The sequence below is a fragment of the Ruditapes philippinarum genome, unplaced genomic scaffold (genome assembly GCF_026571515.1).
Source record: "Ruditapes philippinarum isolate M1 unplaced genomic scaffold, ASM2657151v2 ctg317_1_1_1_1, whole genome shotgun sequence".
NCBI classification, from domain to species: Eukaryota; Metazoa; Mollusca; class Bivalvia; order Venerida; family Veneridae; genus Ruditapes; species Ruditapes philippinarum.
The window spans coordinates 182,774-198,551 of NW_026857634.1; the positions used below are offsets into that span (position 1 = coordinate 182,774).

Genomic DNA, 15,778 nt, shown 5'->3' on the forward strand with positions numbered 1-15,778 from the left:
GCACACAAGCTATTGTTTTAGACTTACATCTAACGGAACATCTATCTCCAACAAAATATTTCCAGTCGCATCATGTCAAAAAACCTAAGCTAAATACCTTTAAAATCACTTTCAACTTTCCAAAACCAAACACCCTCCTACATCGTAAAAACAACTCTTCTTGCTTCTAGCTATGTAGTCATCTAAACAGCTAATTATTTGTTTCGACATTTTTGTTATTTTTCATATTATAATGCAATTCGTTTTTCATAGTTTTTGCAAAATGACAAATAGCTCCATTTACAGTTACATTAATTTTTATGTAAATTATGAAACAATCAACAAATTATATGTTATATACTACTATCTACGGAATTCTCAATATAAGTCAATATTTTACTCGGACGATTTTATACTTTATGAAAATCGTTTTCATATTGCAATAAAGTTCTATTTACATGTACAGTTACAGCATTACAACACCTTTATCATGTATATTCCAAATTGAGATTTCTTTATTCCACTGGTCTTTCATGTTGCAAAATTTAGCGCCGAACCAATAAATAACCTTAAACTGAACTGGTTTCTTGCTTCCTTTTCCTTTAAAGTTTTTAATGCAAAAGCTATATTTATCACACACTCATGCCGATTTTGCGACTCCGTAAATATGGTATTGCACGGCCGTGCATATATTTTGACGTGACGTCATTAGCGTTATACAAACATAGCGTTAAGACGCGCTATAGGTTAGCGTTATACTATAGACGCGTCAATGAAAAATGACTCTTATTTCACTTTAAACGGTCTTTATTTTGGGTAGGTGATAAATAGAATATTAAATTCGTGTAAGTTCATTACTGAATTTATTGCACTCGTTGAATAAAATAATATAATGCTAGCCAAAGGCTTGCATAATATAATTTTATTCAACTCGTGCAATAAATTCAGTATTGAACTTACACTCATTTAATATCCTCTATATCTGCTCCAAAATTTGTTGTTTTATTTTTGATAAAAAAAACCCTGCAAAATGATTGTATGAAAGAACTATGTTAGTACATAATTATTCTTCAGATCGAATGGTCGATGTACGAAATCATTTCAAAACGCTGGAAAGCCTTTTTAACCATTTTCACCTCACCGCCGTGGGTTAGAACCCCGACAGGGACGTTTAATTCTATGATGTGAGGAAGCTTTTCAGCTATTTTACGGAATGTCGCTTGTTCTCATCAATTCAATTTTGTTATTTTTCTTTCTTTCTTTGTTTATGTTTTGCTCTTGAGAGAAACACCATTTTCTAAATTCATCCAGTTCTATAATATAAATGATAATTCGGTCTTCTTTGTTCCGAGTTCACATGAATTTTCAAAATATCCATGCATAAAATACGAAATAGTTTGGAAATTGCTGTTTTCTTATAAATATTCATGAAGGAAAAAAGTATGATTTATTATGTAATAAAGAGATCAAACGTATTTGTTGCGCAGCTGCTCAACATATTCTTCATAATTTACAACAAAAAGCATAATGAGCACTACAAGTTTTGCATTATCAAAAAGCGATCGATCAGTCTGATTACGAGCAATTAGCACATGCTGCGAGATATGAAAATGCAATTTACAAACACGATAATAATAAATATAATCAGAGGTAAATGCCTTTCTATTAAACAACGGTAAATGTGAATATTTTAGGAATTTGTTGTTTTTTGTGTGTTTAAAAAAATTGATAGTCCTAATACTTTCTTAAAGTTTGATGTTTATCTAATTTTTCATTTTTTAATGCTTCCGAATTATCTTTTTTTCAGATCGTGTAAAGTAATTGCCTTATCATTAATAAGTACCATTAATAAGTGTGTTCTGTTGCAAGTTTATTTTTCACAGTATTAATCACGAGTCTATATAATTCATTGTGATACCGACAAAAGTATGTTCTTTTCCAAGTTTATTTATCTCAGCATTAATCATGAGTCTATATAATTCAGTGTGATACCGACAAAAGTATGTTCTGTTGCAAGTTTATCTTATTCATCAGTAATCACGAGTCTATATATAAATCAGTGTGATAGCTATCACTGTTTGTTCTGTTGCAAGTTTATTTATTTCGGCATTAATAAACTCTCTAGAGAATTGACTGTGTTGACCACAAAATATTTAAATATTTACATTGTGCCCTGTCCTCTTTTTGTGTGGGTCCTGCTGGATTCCGGTGGTCTGATGCTGCTGGGTCATGTATGTTTTGCGTACATTGAAGGCCACCCTTCCTTGTTGGTCTTGTTTTTCATATTGTAGGTGGTTATTTATTCACATTACGTTCTAGATAATGTACCTTTCAAAGGATACGAACTGATTTATTTGTGTGGACAGAATCAGGCAAACTGCAAACGTCATGTAAAAAGAAATGTACATGGATAGTATAACACGATATCTTTCTAGGATATAGATAAATATATTTATAATTATAATTTATTGATTTTTTCCAGGTTAAAGGTTTGAATAGGAAAACATGACTATTTTGATATTTACCTAATTTCAATGTTAAAAAACGTTCTTTTATTGGAAACCCTGTCTTGTTGGACAATTGTGTGGAGTGCGAGTCTATGTCAGAAAAGAAACAAGAAAGAGATATATTGTGAAGTAAGCATAAATTCACAGATATGTCTATACGATAGTGATTTATTTTGCACCGTCTATTGTTTTATTGGTGAAAACATACACTGCTAGCCACAGTAAACGTGCAATAATGAATATTTCATGATCACCGCCGTTAGAACACATTCGATTCTGTAAATTCATCTTACCTCAAATTTTGCAAATTTCATCTTTGCGTTAACTTCTGCTTCTTCAGCTTCCACTACAACTTCCTGATTTAAACAAACGCCGTTGCATTATTTAAGGCATTTAGATATACAAACGTAGTTTGAGCAATTGTATAAGTATCAAAATATATGCATTTCACATGCGTCATTCACAATCGAATGATTGTGTGCAATTGTTTCAATTTGTTAATTATTACAAGGTATATTTAAAGTCTTAATATTAAAAATACCCTAATCATTATTTTAAACTATTAAGAAGTGTTTCTTTGACTAGCAAAAAGCATTATGAAACTAATGTTTTGTAAAACAACTGAAACAAGTTGTAGGTAGGTTTTATTGTCTCCTAGTAAATCGGTCTAAATATCCATAAAAAGGATGATATCTCTATTTAAGTAAATCTGACGGTTAATCGGTGTATGGGTCTTATTCCTTTTCGCTTTATTCTATCAACTTCATACGCCTTATGTCATAAAATTGATATAAATGATATTATTTTATCTTTTCTCTTCCTGTACTAAAATGACAATGGAACTATTTCCTAATTTAACAAAAGCTTTTATTGTTAAAGGCTGTTTTATTGTGTAAGCAACAATGTAAAAAGAAGATAAGTCAAAAAAGTGCAAACAAGAGAGTGAATAAATTTACATTACAATGCATTTAGTAATTTAGTAAACAAAAATAAAATACTCCACTTCAAAAAAAAAAAAAAAAAAGAATAATGGAAATAAGGTTTAACGAAATTGCTTCCAGCACTTGTCTTTATGTTGTTCACTTCTTTGAATGTCTTTGATTCGCTCTCTCTCTCTATATTTTACAAGCTGACAAAATAATTTCTAAAGGGTAGGTATTTATTAGTAATATGAAAGGAAGACCCCTTATATAAGTAACATATTGCATTGCCGGTTGCTAAAATCTTTGTAATAATTTTAGCCCTTAAGAATAAGCAAAATGACAAATGTTGTATGGACGTTGTAGCTATAGTACTTTTATCTTGAAGAAATTAACATAAAAACTGCTGGAATGCCACTGTTCTATATGCCAAAAGTTGTAAAAGCTAAAAGTAGCAGTATTTTGAAGTAAATACAAAATTGTATTAATATGTTAATTTTGTTGTATTAGAATTGAAACAAAAAATATATTGTATTTTTTATTCAGGATCATTTATTTTCCACTACGTTTTAGAAATAACCGTAATTGTCATTACATCTAATGTTGATTAAATCAATAATTAGTTAAGAGTTGATTGCCAATGCATATTAAAAGGATAAAAGTTGTTTGAATTAAAATGCTTTAAAACATATGAAGATTTTATCTTTAAGTACTTGAGATATATACTTGTTACATGATGTTCCACATCAATAAAGAGTGCAAGTGTCACACTATAAACAGACAAGACATCGCATAAGTAACAGAGCAAACGTCTAACACTTTCTTTTACAGTAATATTTTAGATCAAGTTTATAGTTATATAAAGTTATGATTAAATATTTGAATTATGTGTCTGGGGAAAAAAGCATGTTTAAGCATGTGTTGTTTCTATTTATATAACAATGTTCTAGTAGTGTAAGTATTGATGCTCATTAACCATTTCGACTACTTTGAAAGTACATTTAACTGTAGGAAATGTGAAATTAATCATTTAGCCATCAAACAGAATGACTTATTCTACAAATTTAAGAACACATTTTAACTGTGATGATGATCAATAATGTATAAACGTTGCTATTTTTTAAAACAATGTTCCAATGTGCACCGCCGCAAGGTATTGTTGGAAAATACTTTTTTAACAGTTTATACCAATACGAATATCCTTCAGTTGTCCTTGCTGAACATTTACGGCCAGAATTCTCAAGTATAATAAATATATTTATTTTACCTTATTATTAGATCAAAGATCAACTATGGTATGTGCTTTAATCCAAAAATATTATGTCTGCGTGCTCATTGAATAAAAGAAAGAATCACACTGTTAATCTAATAAGCTTCTTAGCACGGCTAAAACTGTTCTGTCTGAAAGTTTTAAATTTCACAGGGTTAAAGTCCTCAACAGACGGTAGGATTTAGTTGTACAGCAGTTATTTTTGTGTTTCGTTTTCAAACTGTTTGTTTATTGAAAGAAAATAGATGATTATGCACAAGGTATACAATTCGTTTGGGCTTATTTTCGGTAAATAAACGTATAAGCATAATCGCTTATCGTATATAGGGATAAACTTTTTATTGATTGAAATGAACGAGACAAAAGTATTTAAAAATGTATTACCTGGAAGATTCAAATTACTTAATTCTAAACAAAAAAACAAAAAACAAAACAAAACAAAAATGTTCTATTTAATTAGCACCATACTTAAACCATTTAATTTTTGTGTCGCCTCTACGGAGTAGTGGCGACATATAGGGATCACTTCTCCGTCGTCTGTCTGTCCGTCTGTCTGTCTGTCTGTCTGTCCGTGCGTCCGTCACAAAACTTGTCCGGACTGCTCCTCATAAACTACTACTGGTGCAATTTCATCCAAACTTTACAGGAATGATCAGTACCAAGTCTAGTTGTGCATATTGTCAGCATTTTCCGGTTCAATGATTTTTGTCAGAGTTATGGCCCTTTAATAATTTTTAATTTTAAAGTTTGTCCGGACTACTTCTCTTATACCACAAATGCAATTTCAATGAAACTTTACAGGATTGTTCTGTAGCTCAAGTCCTTGCGCATATTGCAAGGGTTTTCCGGTTGAATGATTTTTGGCCGAGTTATGGCCCTTTGATAAAAAGGTTTCTTTTTCTGTGTGTTGCCAGGTACACAAAAGCTTGTCCGGACTACTCCTCATTTACTACAGGTGCAATTTCATCCAAACTTTACAGGAATGATCAGTACCAAGTCTAGTTGTGCATATTGTCAGCATTTTCCGGTTCAATGAATTTTTGTTTGAGTTATGGCCCTTTAATAATTTTTATTTTTAAAGTTTGTCCGGACTACTTCTCTTATACCACTTATGCAATTTCAATGAAACTTTACAGGATTGATCTGTAGCTCAAGTCCTTGCGCATATTGCACGGGTTTTCCGGTTGAATGATTTTTGGCTGAGTTATAGCCCTTTGATAAAAAGTTGTTTTTTTTCTGTGTGTTGCCAGATACGCAAAAGCTTGTCCGGACTACTCCTCATAAACTACTGGTGCAATTTTATCCAAACTTTACAGGAATGATCAGTACCAAGTCTAGTTGTGCACTGTCCGTCTGTCTGTCCGTCTGTCACAAAATTTGTCCCAACATGAAATTGGCCATCATGAGACGACACATGTGATTACTGATCGCTCTTGTTTAAATCGTTACGTTAATTTCTCTTTTCATGATTTCATTGTTACATGTACCATTAATAGCCATATTACAAAGTTACTCAAACGAATACTTCATCACGTCACAGCGGACAAATATGTTACGACATATTGCATGGCGAGTATATAACTTGTAATTTCATGCTTAATAAACAACAAAGACCCTTTCAAGATTTATGAATGAAAAGCAACACGCAAATTCCTGTCGAACAAATTATACACATAAAAGCTCTTATGATGACATCCAGAATGGTGTAATTCTACGTGCAAATTTACATTATAAAAATGATGTTATGATTTAAAAGTAGAGTGTAACACGTTTTGCTATTTCGATATTACTCCCACGTATATTTTAAATTTTCGATGATGTGACAGATTCTAGAACAAATTTCTGATTGTTAATGATAGTTACTGTTTTTATTGTTCATAATGATAAGAACTATAGAACTAAATAGATAGAAGTGATGATAAAATAAACGTAAATTAATTGGGCAATTAAAAATATAACTATAACGGATTTTAGGTTTAATAACGTTTCCAATTGATATTTTAACTGTTTTATGGAAAGATATGATTTATTTGATAACATTATATTACCATTGAAAAGAAAAACATTCACCTATAACACATGTCCATTGGTAACGTTACAGTAGGAGATACTAACAACTCTTGTTACTTGGATTATAGCTATCGGAAAACTAGAAGACAAGTAACTGGTTCATCTGTTTGTGATGAAAGTTTGTAATGATATAAATAAGTGTTAATGCGACAGAATCTACTTGATCGTTTCTTGTCATAAGTGTCAAATAGGGGTCCGATTATGGAATCTCTAATGGATAGATATTCTCTAAGTAACACTTCTTTTAATGGAACTCTCAATGAAACATTATTACGTGCATTGTTAGAGGATCATTTCCGAGATCACAAGAATAAAAACGAAAGTATTGCTTTCGGATTAGTGATTTTGTATATCCCAACATTTTTGGCGGGAATCATAGGTAATGGATTATTAGCTACTGTGATATTAGCGCGTAGAAGATTTAGGAATGTTACTAACTTTTTATTGTGTAACCTGGCAATGGCGGATCTTTCAGGTATCTAAGTATTCATTTTTTTATCGCATTAATGTCTCTTTTGCTATCATATTGACACATTTTAAAAAATATCATGAAATAACATTTTCAATGTTTGTAAAATGTCTTTAAGTATTATAATATTGTATTTGTTGATAAAATGTTTTTACATACAAATAATTTATACACACTAGTAGTGGAAACTACTCGACAACTTATAGCAGTATGACTCCAGAAAAGAAAACCTACCGATGTACTAAGATTCTAAAGTGTCTATTCAAATCCATAATATAAATGAAATAAAAATCGAAATGTAGCTTTAAAGTGCGCTTTTAATTTGCTATGTAAACAGAATATAGATTACGTTTTCCTGCAATCGAAACATTCCTTCTTTAAATAAATTACAGCAAAATTTCACCCTAGGCTATTAGTAATTATTATACCATATGACGGTAGTGTATATAGATGATCCAGGCCTCGACATTAGCGGTGGTCCGTTGGTCCGAGACCACTTGATTTTGGCAAGGACCACCTAATTTTAAAACCCACTGGTCCGTCGGACCACTTAAATTTTCTGGTTGATCGCAAGGCTCATTTGGGAGAATGGGCGATTTGGTCAAAAACATGTTATAATAATTTTTTATTTAAAATCTATGTCCGATGTACATGTATATGGTTCATTTGTGATATAAATTTAGTACAAAATTCATTCAAATGGTGCTAGTAATTATGCATCGTCTGATAACCACGGCGGAACCATTACATTTATGTTATGTTTTACATGTTAATCAACCGTGATATCCGATGATGGTCAATTATATGATATTGGCTAAACATTAATTTCAGATATTGGAATAACGGCAGCAAATGAAGGGAACTGGAAAAAAAAAATCTAGTAATTCTATGCTATTTATCTTTTTTTAACTGTTAAACGATAAGAGATCTGTTTCTTCTTAAGTTCAAAAATATTTTAAAAAGGTTAAAAATACCCAATGCAAAAATGAAATATCAGCAACAAAGCAACAGGGAGGTAAAATCTGTGTTGATAAATCTGCGAGAAAAATAGTAAGGTTATATAGTAAATAATAACGTTGTCATTAGTTTAATAATTTAGATATTTCCTTGTTTTTAAAGACAAGAATAAGAAATTTATTAGTTCCATTAAAAATGTTAATCTATAAAAGATGCTATGTTTTATTATCATGATTTATAAGACGTACCACGATCAGCAATGAATATTTATTAACAGTAAGAAAACAACAGACACAAATGGTTTCACTATTCCTAACTTGAGTTGAGGAAGAAATCACTTTAATACAAAAGTTAACATAAATAAGAGCTCTGTTGTGTATTTTTGACTGAGATAAAAACAAATAAACAAATATCTCTACGATAAAATACCTACTGACTTGCTCTCCCTTTTCTGATTAGATGAAAAATATATATCTAAAAATATCTATTTTCTTTAAAGGTTAATAATACATCTTTTTTTCTACATTTGCAGTAAAATGATATAGTAATGATAACTGACCACCTGACTTCTGGAAGGACCACCTAACTTTCAAATCTAGTGGTCCGGCGTACCACCTGCTAAAAAAGTTAGTGTCGAGGCCTGCTGATCCGTAACGCCTGTGATCCGAGATTGTTTGAAACATTTAGGGAAACGAATAGACGACTTTTGATTAGATACTTGTCGTTCATTTTGGCAATAGGAGATTATAGATAATTATAACATCATATAACATATTATAACGTTAGTTTAAAATTGAAATTGAAATATTTTCAGAGCTATTCCAGCCTTACTCTTAAAACTGTCCACGATCATTCGCGTGCCGGACTTCGGAAATTTTTTCAACATCTATTATTGTGGCACATAAAATTGTTATATAAATTATCATTTCTATTTGTGTCGGCTACTCCGTTAGGTAACGCTATAAATCGTGCAAAGAAAATCGTGCATTTTACTGAAGATTCTGTTAACTTGAATAGAGTAGTCGGTATGATGAATTATCACATTAAAGCTATCGTTAACTTGTTATTTTATTTTTGTATTTTTATCTTTGCTTTTACCATCTTAACGCGTGCTGCTTTATGATAAAACCTATTTGCAATCTTATATATTCCTTACAGCTGTCAACGTACACAAGTGCTATAAGCTTTGAACGTTATATTTTTGGTTTTAAGTTTTGAACATTTTATTCTTATTTTTAAGCTTTGAGCGTTATATTCTAATTATTAAGTTTTGAACGTTATATTCTTATCTGTCAATGTTATACATATAATTACTTAATATATTTTAGTGTCAACCAATGCAGTTAATGAAATAAGTGAAACACTTTGAACGCCTTTATTAATAAGCAATAGCATTATGAATGCATTATTTGCTGGTGAACTGAAGATTAGATTTCTTTAATTACAAAATAATAATTCTAATTGATAGAAACGTAGATTTTAGTTGTAATCTACTATATCTTATGATTAATCATTTATTGCTCTGCGAGGAAATATGGTTTTCACTTTAGATTTAACGTTCCTTACCTTTACATCTTGAACGCCACAAAACATTCAATTTCGCTAATAAGGTGCACAAAGTAAACAAAGAAGACAGAAATCTCGTTCAAGAAAAAGCTTTTAGCTATAATTTTCGAGATAATTTTGCCAGCTGTTTCGATTCACGATATACATTGAATATTTGAGTTATCGTAATAAATGCACGGAAAATTTACATCAAAACCAAAAAACCTCATACATCTTTTAGCACTGATCAAATCGATATAAATTATTCTCTTAGAAACGAACTTTTACAAGCCTATGACACAGTGCAAGGTGAATTCAGGCTGCATACTCTTGTTCATCAAAATAATTTAAATTTCAATGTATTCTATATAAGAAAACTTGTTTTACATCAATTCTGATGAATGTACCTTGACATGTTTTAAATCATTGTAAATATGTTTGTTTTTCTCAATTATAATCTTTCTATTTTCGTACTGCTCAGCTTGATACCAGTAAGGCAATACAATTCGAAGGCTGACTCAGATTCTCAAATGTTTCAGTCAACAACTATGGAATTAATTTTTCTTAAAATTTTATATGTACACTTAACGGCGAATTGGTTTCCCAATAGTAAAATTAATAAATTGTGCTATCCAAATAGTAAGAAATAGAAAGAGCATCGAAACAAGAGGCTATCTGATTTGTACGAAGGGGCGTAGTTCCCGAGTATTAATCAGAATGCCGAGTGTTTTGATGTTGATGTTTTTTCTCTTATCATAGTCAAACACAAAAAACACGTTCCCTGTTGTCTCAATATGAAACCAAAGACAAAAAGTCACCAATGAACGAGGATCTGAATATGATATTTATGTCGCTTTCCGTTACTCTGCCGTCACAATAAGTAAATCCCAGAAAAAATGAGCAAATCAATGGGCATGCTCTGGAGTGCTGGTAACTTATACCTGCATTCCAGTTAACGCACTGTGCATGTATATTTGTACGATTTAACTTGACACATTTTCAACTGAAAGGTCCCCAAACTATGATTCAATTGTAGATTAACGAGACTATAATTGTGGTAACAGCCAATTTTTTTAACAGGCTATGGTGAGACGAATGAAGATAAACAAGACGACCGTGTCTCATTATATTGATAGTTAGTTTAAATTATTATTTCTAGGAATATCAAACGAAAATACCTGTTAGTTTGCGCCCTTTCCAATGTCCTTTAAATTGACACTTGCATAGCGGCATTGAAATAAATATTATATATCTGAGATTCAGACTTTTTGTATACAAATAGCTTAGTGATTAACCTTTAATACGGCCATTATAAAGATTGTACCTACGCCAGACAGTACTATGCACATAAATTCCAAACAGTAATTAAAAGCGAACTTACATGGAACAACTGTTACGCAAAAGCAGATGCTTAGTTTAATATTTTATAACACTTTTATTAACGTCAATGGTTATAGAACGACAGCGCTATCTTGAAATTTAATAGTTTAAAATCTTTTAGTAAAGTATTTTCAAATTTTTACATAAGATGTTCATTTAATCAAAATGTTTGTCATATAAATGTATACACTTTTACAGCTGTTATTAAATAAAAATCATGCTTATAAAATGCCTCAATTTCGAGATGATGCAAATCTAAATTGTGCCAATCCCCATTCATTTGTATAATCTCAAAAACAATACAAAGTCATAGAAAACGTCCTAAAATAAACCTTCAAATGTGCACATTATGTTTCCTACAGAAAACGTTTAACACCCTTCGGCATTTTTCGACGATTGATCGTTGATATGCAATTAAAGTCAGGCATTTTCAACAAACAACGATTAACAAAGAATTCTATTGTTTAAATATCTTCACATAGTTTGCAATGCGATGCTTTGTTTGGCTTTGTTTAGCGAATTTTTACTGGCATTTGATATTAAACACAAAATTTTCAAATGCATTAACAGGTAATAGGTTTTCTTTAATTAAAATGCAAAATTGATTGCATAAATCTAATAAATATAATAGGACATATTTTAAAAGTATTATAATTATATTTCAAAATCCTTATAAAGATAACACATAAAGAGTTGTTCCACAATGCACATATCATCTAAGAGACGACTTTTATTTCCTAAAAGAAATAAGTACAATTTATCATTTTTGATAGAAAGTATGAATTTTAAATTGTCAAATTCGACCTTTTAAAATTGAAAATAAAAACATCTACCCGAAATGACAAGAATAATACAAAAATGAATAAATGGGATACATTTATTACAAAATAAGATATCATTTTCAAAATTCCCAAATTAATTCCCGGAACATTTCTCCAAATTGTTCTGATTCTTGGAAAAAATTATCGCTGCGTTTCGGTATTTAGGAGTAACATGTATTCGTTATAACTTGCTCCATATTTAATTTGAAACTACCAGTATAAAGCAGTGCTAAGGATTATCCTATGATATTTTATTCCGGCGTTAGCAATATATTTTGAATATATCGACATTACTGTTGTAAAACAAAAATTCGTGCAATGTATTGTTTAAGCTGCTTGAATACTCGCATACTTATTCATTAAAGTAGGATACATTTACAGCAATTACAGAACATATGGTTTTCAAAATTAAATTGTAATAAACACGTTTCAGTTCTTGTTATTCGGAAGAAAACAAACAATTAAACAACGTGCAGGTTCTACAGATAATACTGATGTACTTTTACGCAATAACTCCGAGAAACAACTTCCTAATAGTTAATAATTATGCCCCTAATTGCAGATCCAAGAGCAGGTTGTTTCTTTGTTCTGTCGGTAAATGTTGGCCGTACCAAGCTATGTTCAGCTATCAGATGGTCAATTTATCATCAAAAACTGCATAAATAAAGTTCAGTGTACGCTGTCTTAAAATTTCACGTTGTTGCATATATGTACAGACAATCTTCGCATAGAATGGTATGATAAATAATATTCATGATACACAAAAACATTTTATGTTGTCTTGTTTAGAAAATCAACAGATACCACGTATAATTTTCAAATCAAGAAATTTCGTGTTGCCAAACGCACCGATTATTCCGACAATTTAAAGTCTTTATAGCTTTGAATGTCTCAATTCAGCAGATGTCTTGACATAAAGATATATTATCAAAGAAAATATAAAATGACATAATTTTACTGCTATAGTATTAGATATGAATAGCTCAACTCCGTGAGGTAGTTATTATTAATGAAAGAATTGTTTTGTTTACTTTTACTAAACAATTCCGACAATGATTGAGAGCGGGGTCGTATAACTTGCGGAAGTGATGCATCATTGTCTTTCTTTCAAACAGATATCATTTAATGGAAAACATAGTGGTTTATTTACAATTAAACACTTAAATGTATATGCTACAGGAGAATAATTAAAGCAAATAAATGTTAACAACGCGCTATGAGCTCTGCAGTACTAAACGGTAAAATAACAATAATAAATAAAGTAACCAGAAAAATTTCCTTGATAAACTGTTTACTTTCCTAATTTCATTAACATTTATTTAATATGTTTCTTCATATTACGAAAACTACGTAAATCAATAATAAATTAGATAACAAATAATAAATAAGATAACAAAATAGTAGCCAGAGTGTCCAACATTAATTTTACGAAAATTGTTTAACAACTTCAAGTTGTTTTTTGTGTAGAAGTGTTATAGTGCAAAATGTTTTAGTCTTTATGATTTTATTTAAGTTCGATTTGTTTAGAAGCTAAAAGCTTATTTCAAAATCTCGAATCTAGAGTCCAGCAGTTCTAAGAAATGAGAATATGCAAAGAAACAACAGCTTCCTCCAGCTGACGGGGTTTGTACCACCCATGCGACCATCAATCTTAAGATTACGAACCGACGCGTTAGCCACTTTGCCGCCACAGTGCAACTTGAAACCTGATTACATATATGTAAAACAAATAAAATGTTTATTTTTGTAAAGTAAGGAAACACTCTGTATCAAGTTGCAGATACACATAAGGCGTTTATCTTCTTGTTCTTTATGGTTTTAAACTTAAAATATATTACTCTATCTAGCACTTGCCTATTCAAAATAAATACCAAGCAATTATGGGTCCGTTTAAATAAATTCATAAATTAATTCCACTAAAATTGTTTAGAGATAGTGAAATCATGTCTTTACTCCGTGAACTTGTAAATGATTCGTATTACGTTTGATGTATTGCGACACTTTGATAGTGCCTATTGATTAAGTATGGACAATGTACCACCAACAACGCAATTGTTTTATCCGCGTTGCAAGGCCATTTCAGATTTTAAAGTATTTTGCGTGTACAATTTGACACTTACAACAGTAAACTTCAATCGTGTTTGCTCATAAGAGCTTCCTTGCATTTTCCTGCCATCTGAATTGATTAATTGCCAATTATATAAAATTTATAGAAGCATACCACATCTTTAACAAGAAAATAGTTAAGACGCCATTCCTTTTCCTGCACCAACTGTATATTTAATTAAATCTGTACGTGTGTTGGTATCTTAAATGTATAATTTGAACGAATTTGATTAATGTGGCAATAGTGCATGCTTATTATTATTGCATATGCAAGCTCATGTTTCCTTTGATCATAAAACAAGACTGTAAAACAAATAATTATTGTAGACTATTTTATTTAACTGACTTGCAATATCTTGTTAAGATTTATAGGAAATGAAATAAAACAAAATTTCTATTATCAAAAAAGTTTGAAATAAATATAATGAGACGTCTAGAATAAAAGTAATTGTATTAAATACTTATTTAAAAGTAAAATCGCTAGTACAATTCCTCGAAGTATAGTGAGATGTTCAAAAAATTTCCAAACATTCACTGAGTGATTGATTTCTTTGGAAGAATTCTAGACTTCCTATTTAGAATTGTTTAAAATGTTATTATCTCTAATATCTATAATAATTGTTTTGAAATGTGTTAATTGATTGCACTGCTGCAAGGCGATATTCAATTTTCGACAACAGACTTTTAAATCTTCCACACAAACAAATTATGGAATCCAGATTTATTTATATTTACAATGCAATCAATTAATTTGCAGTTTGCTTTCCCAGCTTTTTCTGTTTGAATATTTGTCTTAAAAGAAATGTAGCATTTATTTTAAATGAGTTTTTGTATAGATTTATTAATTAATTAAATAAAAGAAACTTGAAATGAAGGAAATAAGAAGGAGTGAATTACATTTGTACTCGTTAAGTGATAGAAAGAGCATCGAAACACGAGGCTATCTGATTTGTACGAGGGGGCGTAGCCCCCGAGTATTTATTAGATTGCCGAGTGTTTTGATGTTCTTTCTCTTTGTATCATAGTCAAACATAAAAACACGTTCCATGTAGCCACAATATGAAACTCTAGAAAAAAAGAAACCAATGAACGAGCATCTGAATATTATACTTCTATTGCTTTTCCGTTCTCTGCAGTCACAATAAGTAAACCCCAGCAAAAAAGAGCCAATCAATGGGCATGCTCTGGAGTGCGGGTAAGTAATACCTGCACTCCAGTTAACGCACTGGTCACGTATACGAATACGATTTAACCCTTACACATATTCAACAGAGAGGTCCCCAAACTATGATACAATATAGCAATATTCTAAAAATTGACATACTTCTGCTTATTCTAATTTATGTCTGTCTTATACAACACAAATCATTACAAATGTTTTCATTTGTCATTATTGTTGCCAAATAAAAATCTTCCTGCATAGTATTACTTTTAACAATTATTAGGTAAAGAAACACATGCCACGAATATACCGAATCAATTTTATTTGGGTCCAGGCAAAAACTTAGGTCACAATCTAACCTGCATATAACCTGTTCTGGTACATCCATTGAATCAACTTCATCTATCAAGTATCTTGTGATTACAATAGACCAAAATCTGTCATTTTGCGCCATGGCCGAGTCTGTTCTTAAGAAGGCCAACTCTCGGTTAAAATTTCTTTACCGCAAGAAAGAGTTCCTTACTCAGCATACCAAGAAACTTCTGGTTATGTCTCTTATTCAGTGTCACTATGATTACGCATGCTCTGTTTG

At 30.8% G+C, this 15,778-nt stretch overlaps 1 protein-coding gene across 1 annotated transcript in view; it reads left to right on the top strand.

The window, feature by feature from the left end:
* Positions 1 to 6,913: 6,913 nt before the first annotated feature.
* The window catches only part of LOC132750431 (QRFP-like peptide receptor), a 234,548-nt gene continuing 225,683 nt past the window's right edge, over positions 6,914 to 15,778 (top strand). The window contains exon 1 of the mRNA XM_060740415.1: positions 6,914 to 7,221. Within this exon, the coding sequence (XP_060596398.1) occupies positions 6,948 to 7,221 (274 nt within the window). The 5' untranslated portion in view covers positions 6,914 to 6,947. The remainder of the gene's footprint in view (positions 7,222 to 15,778) is intronic.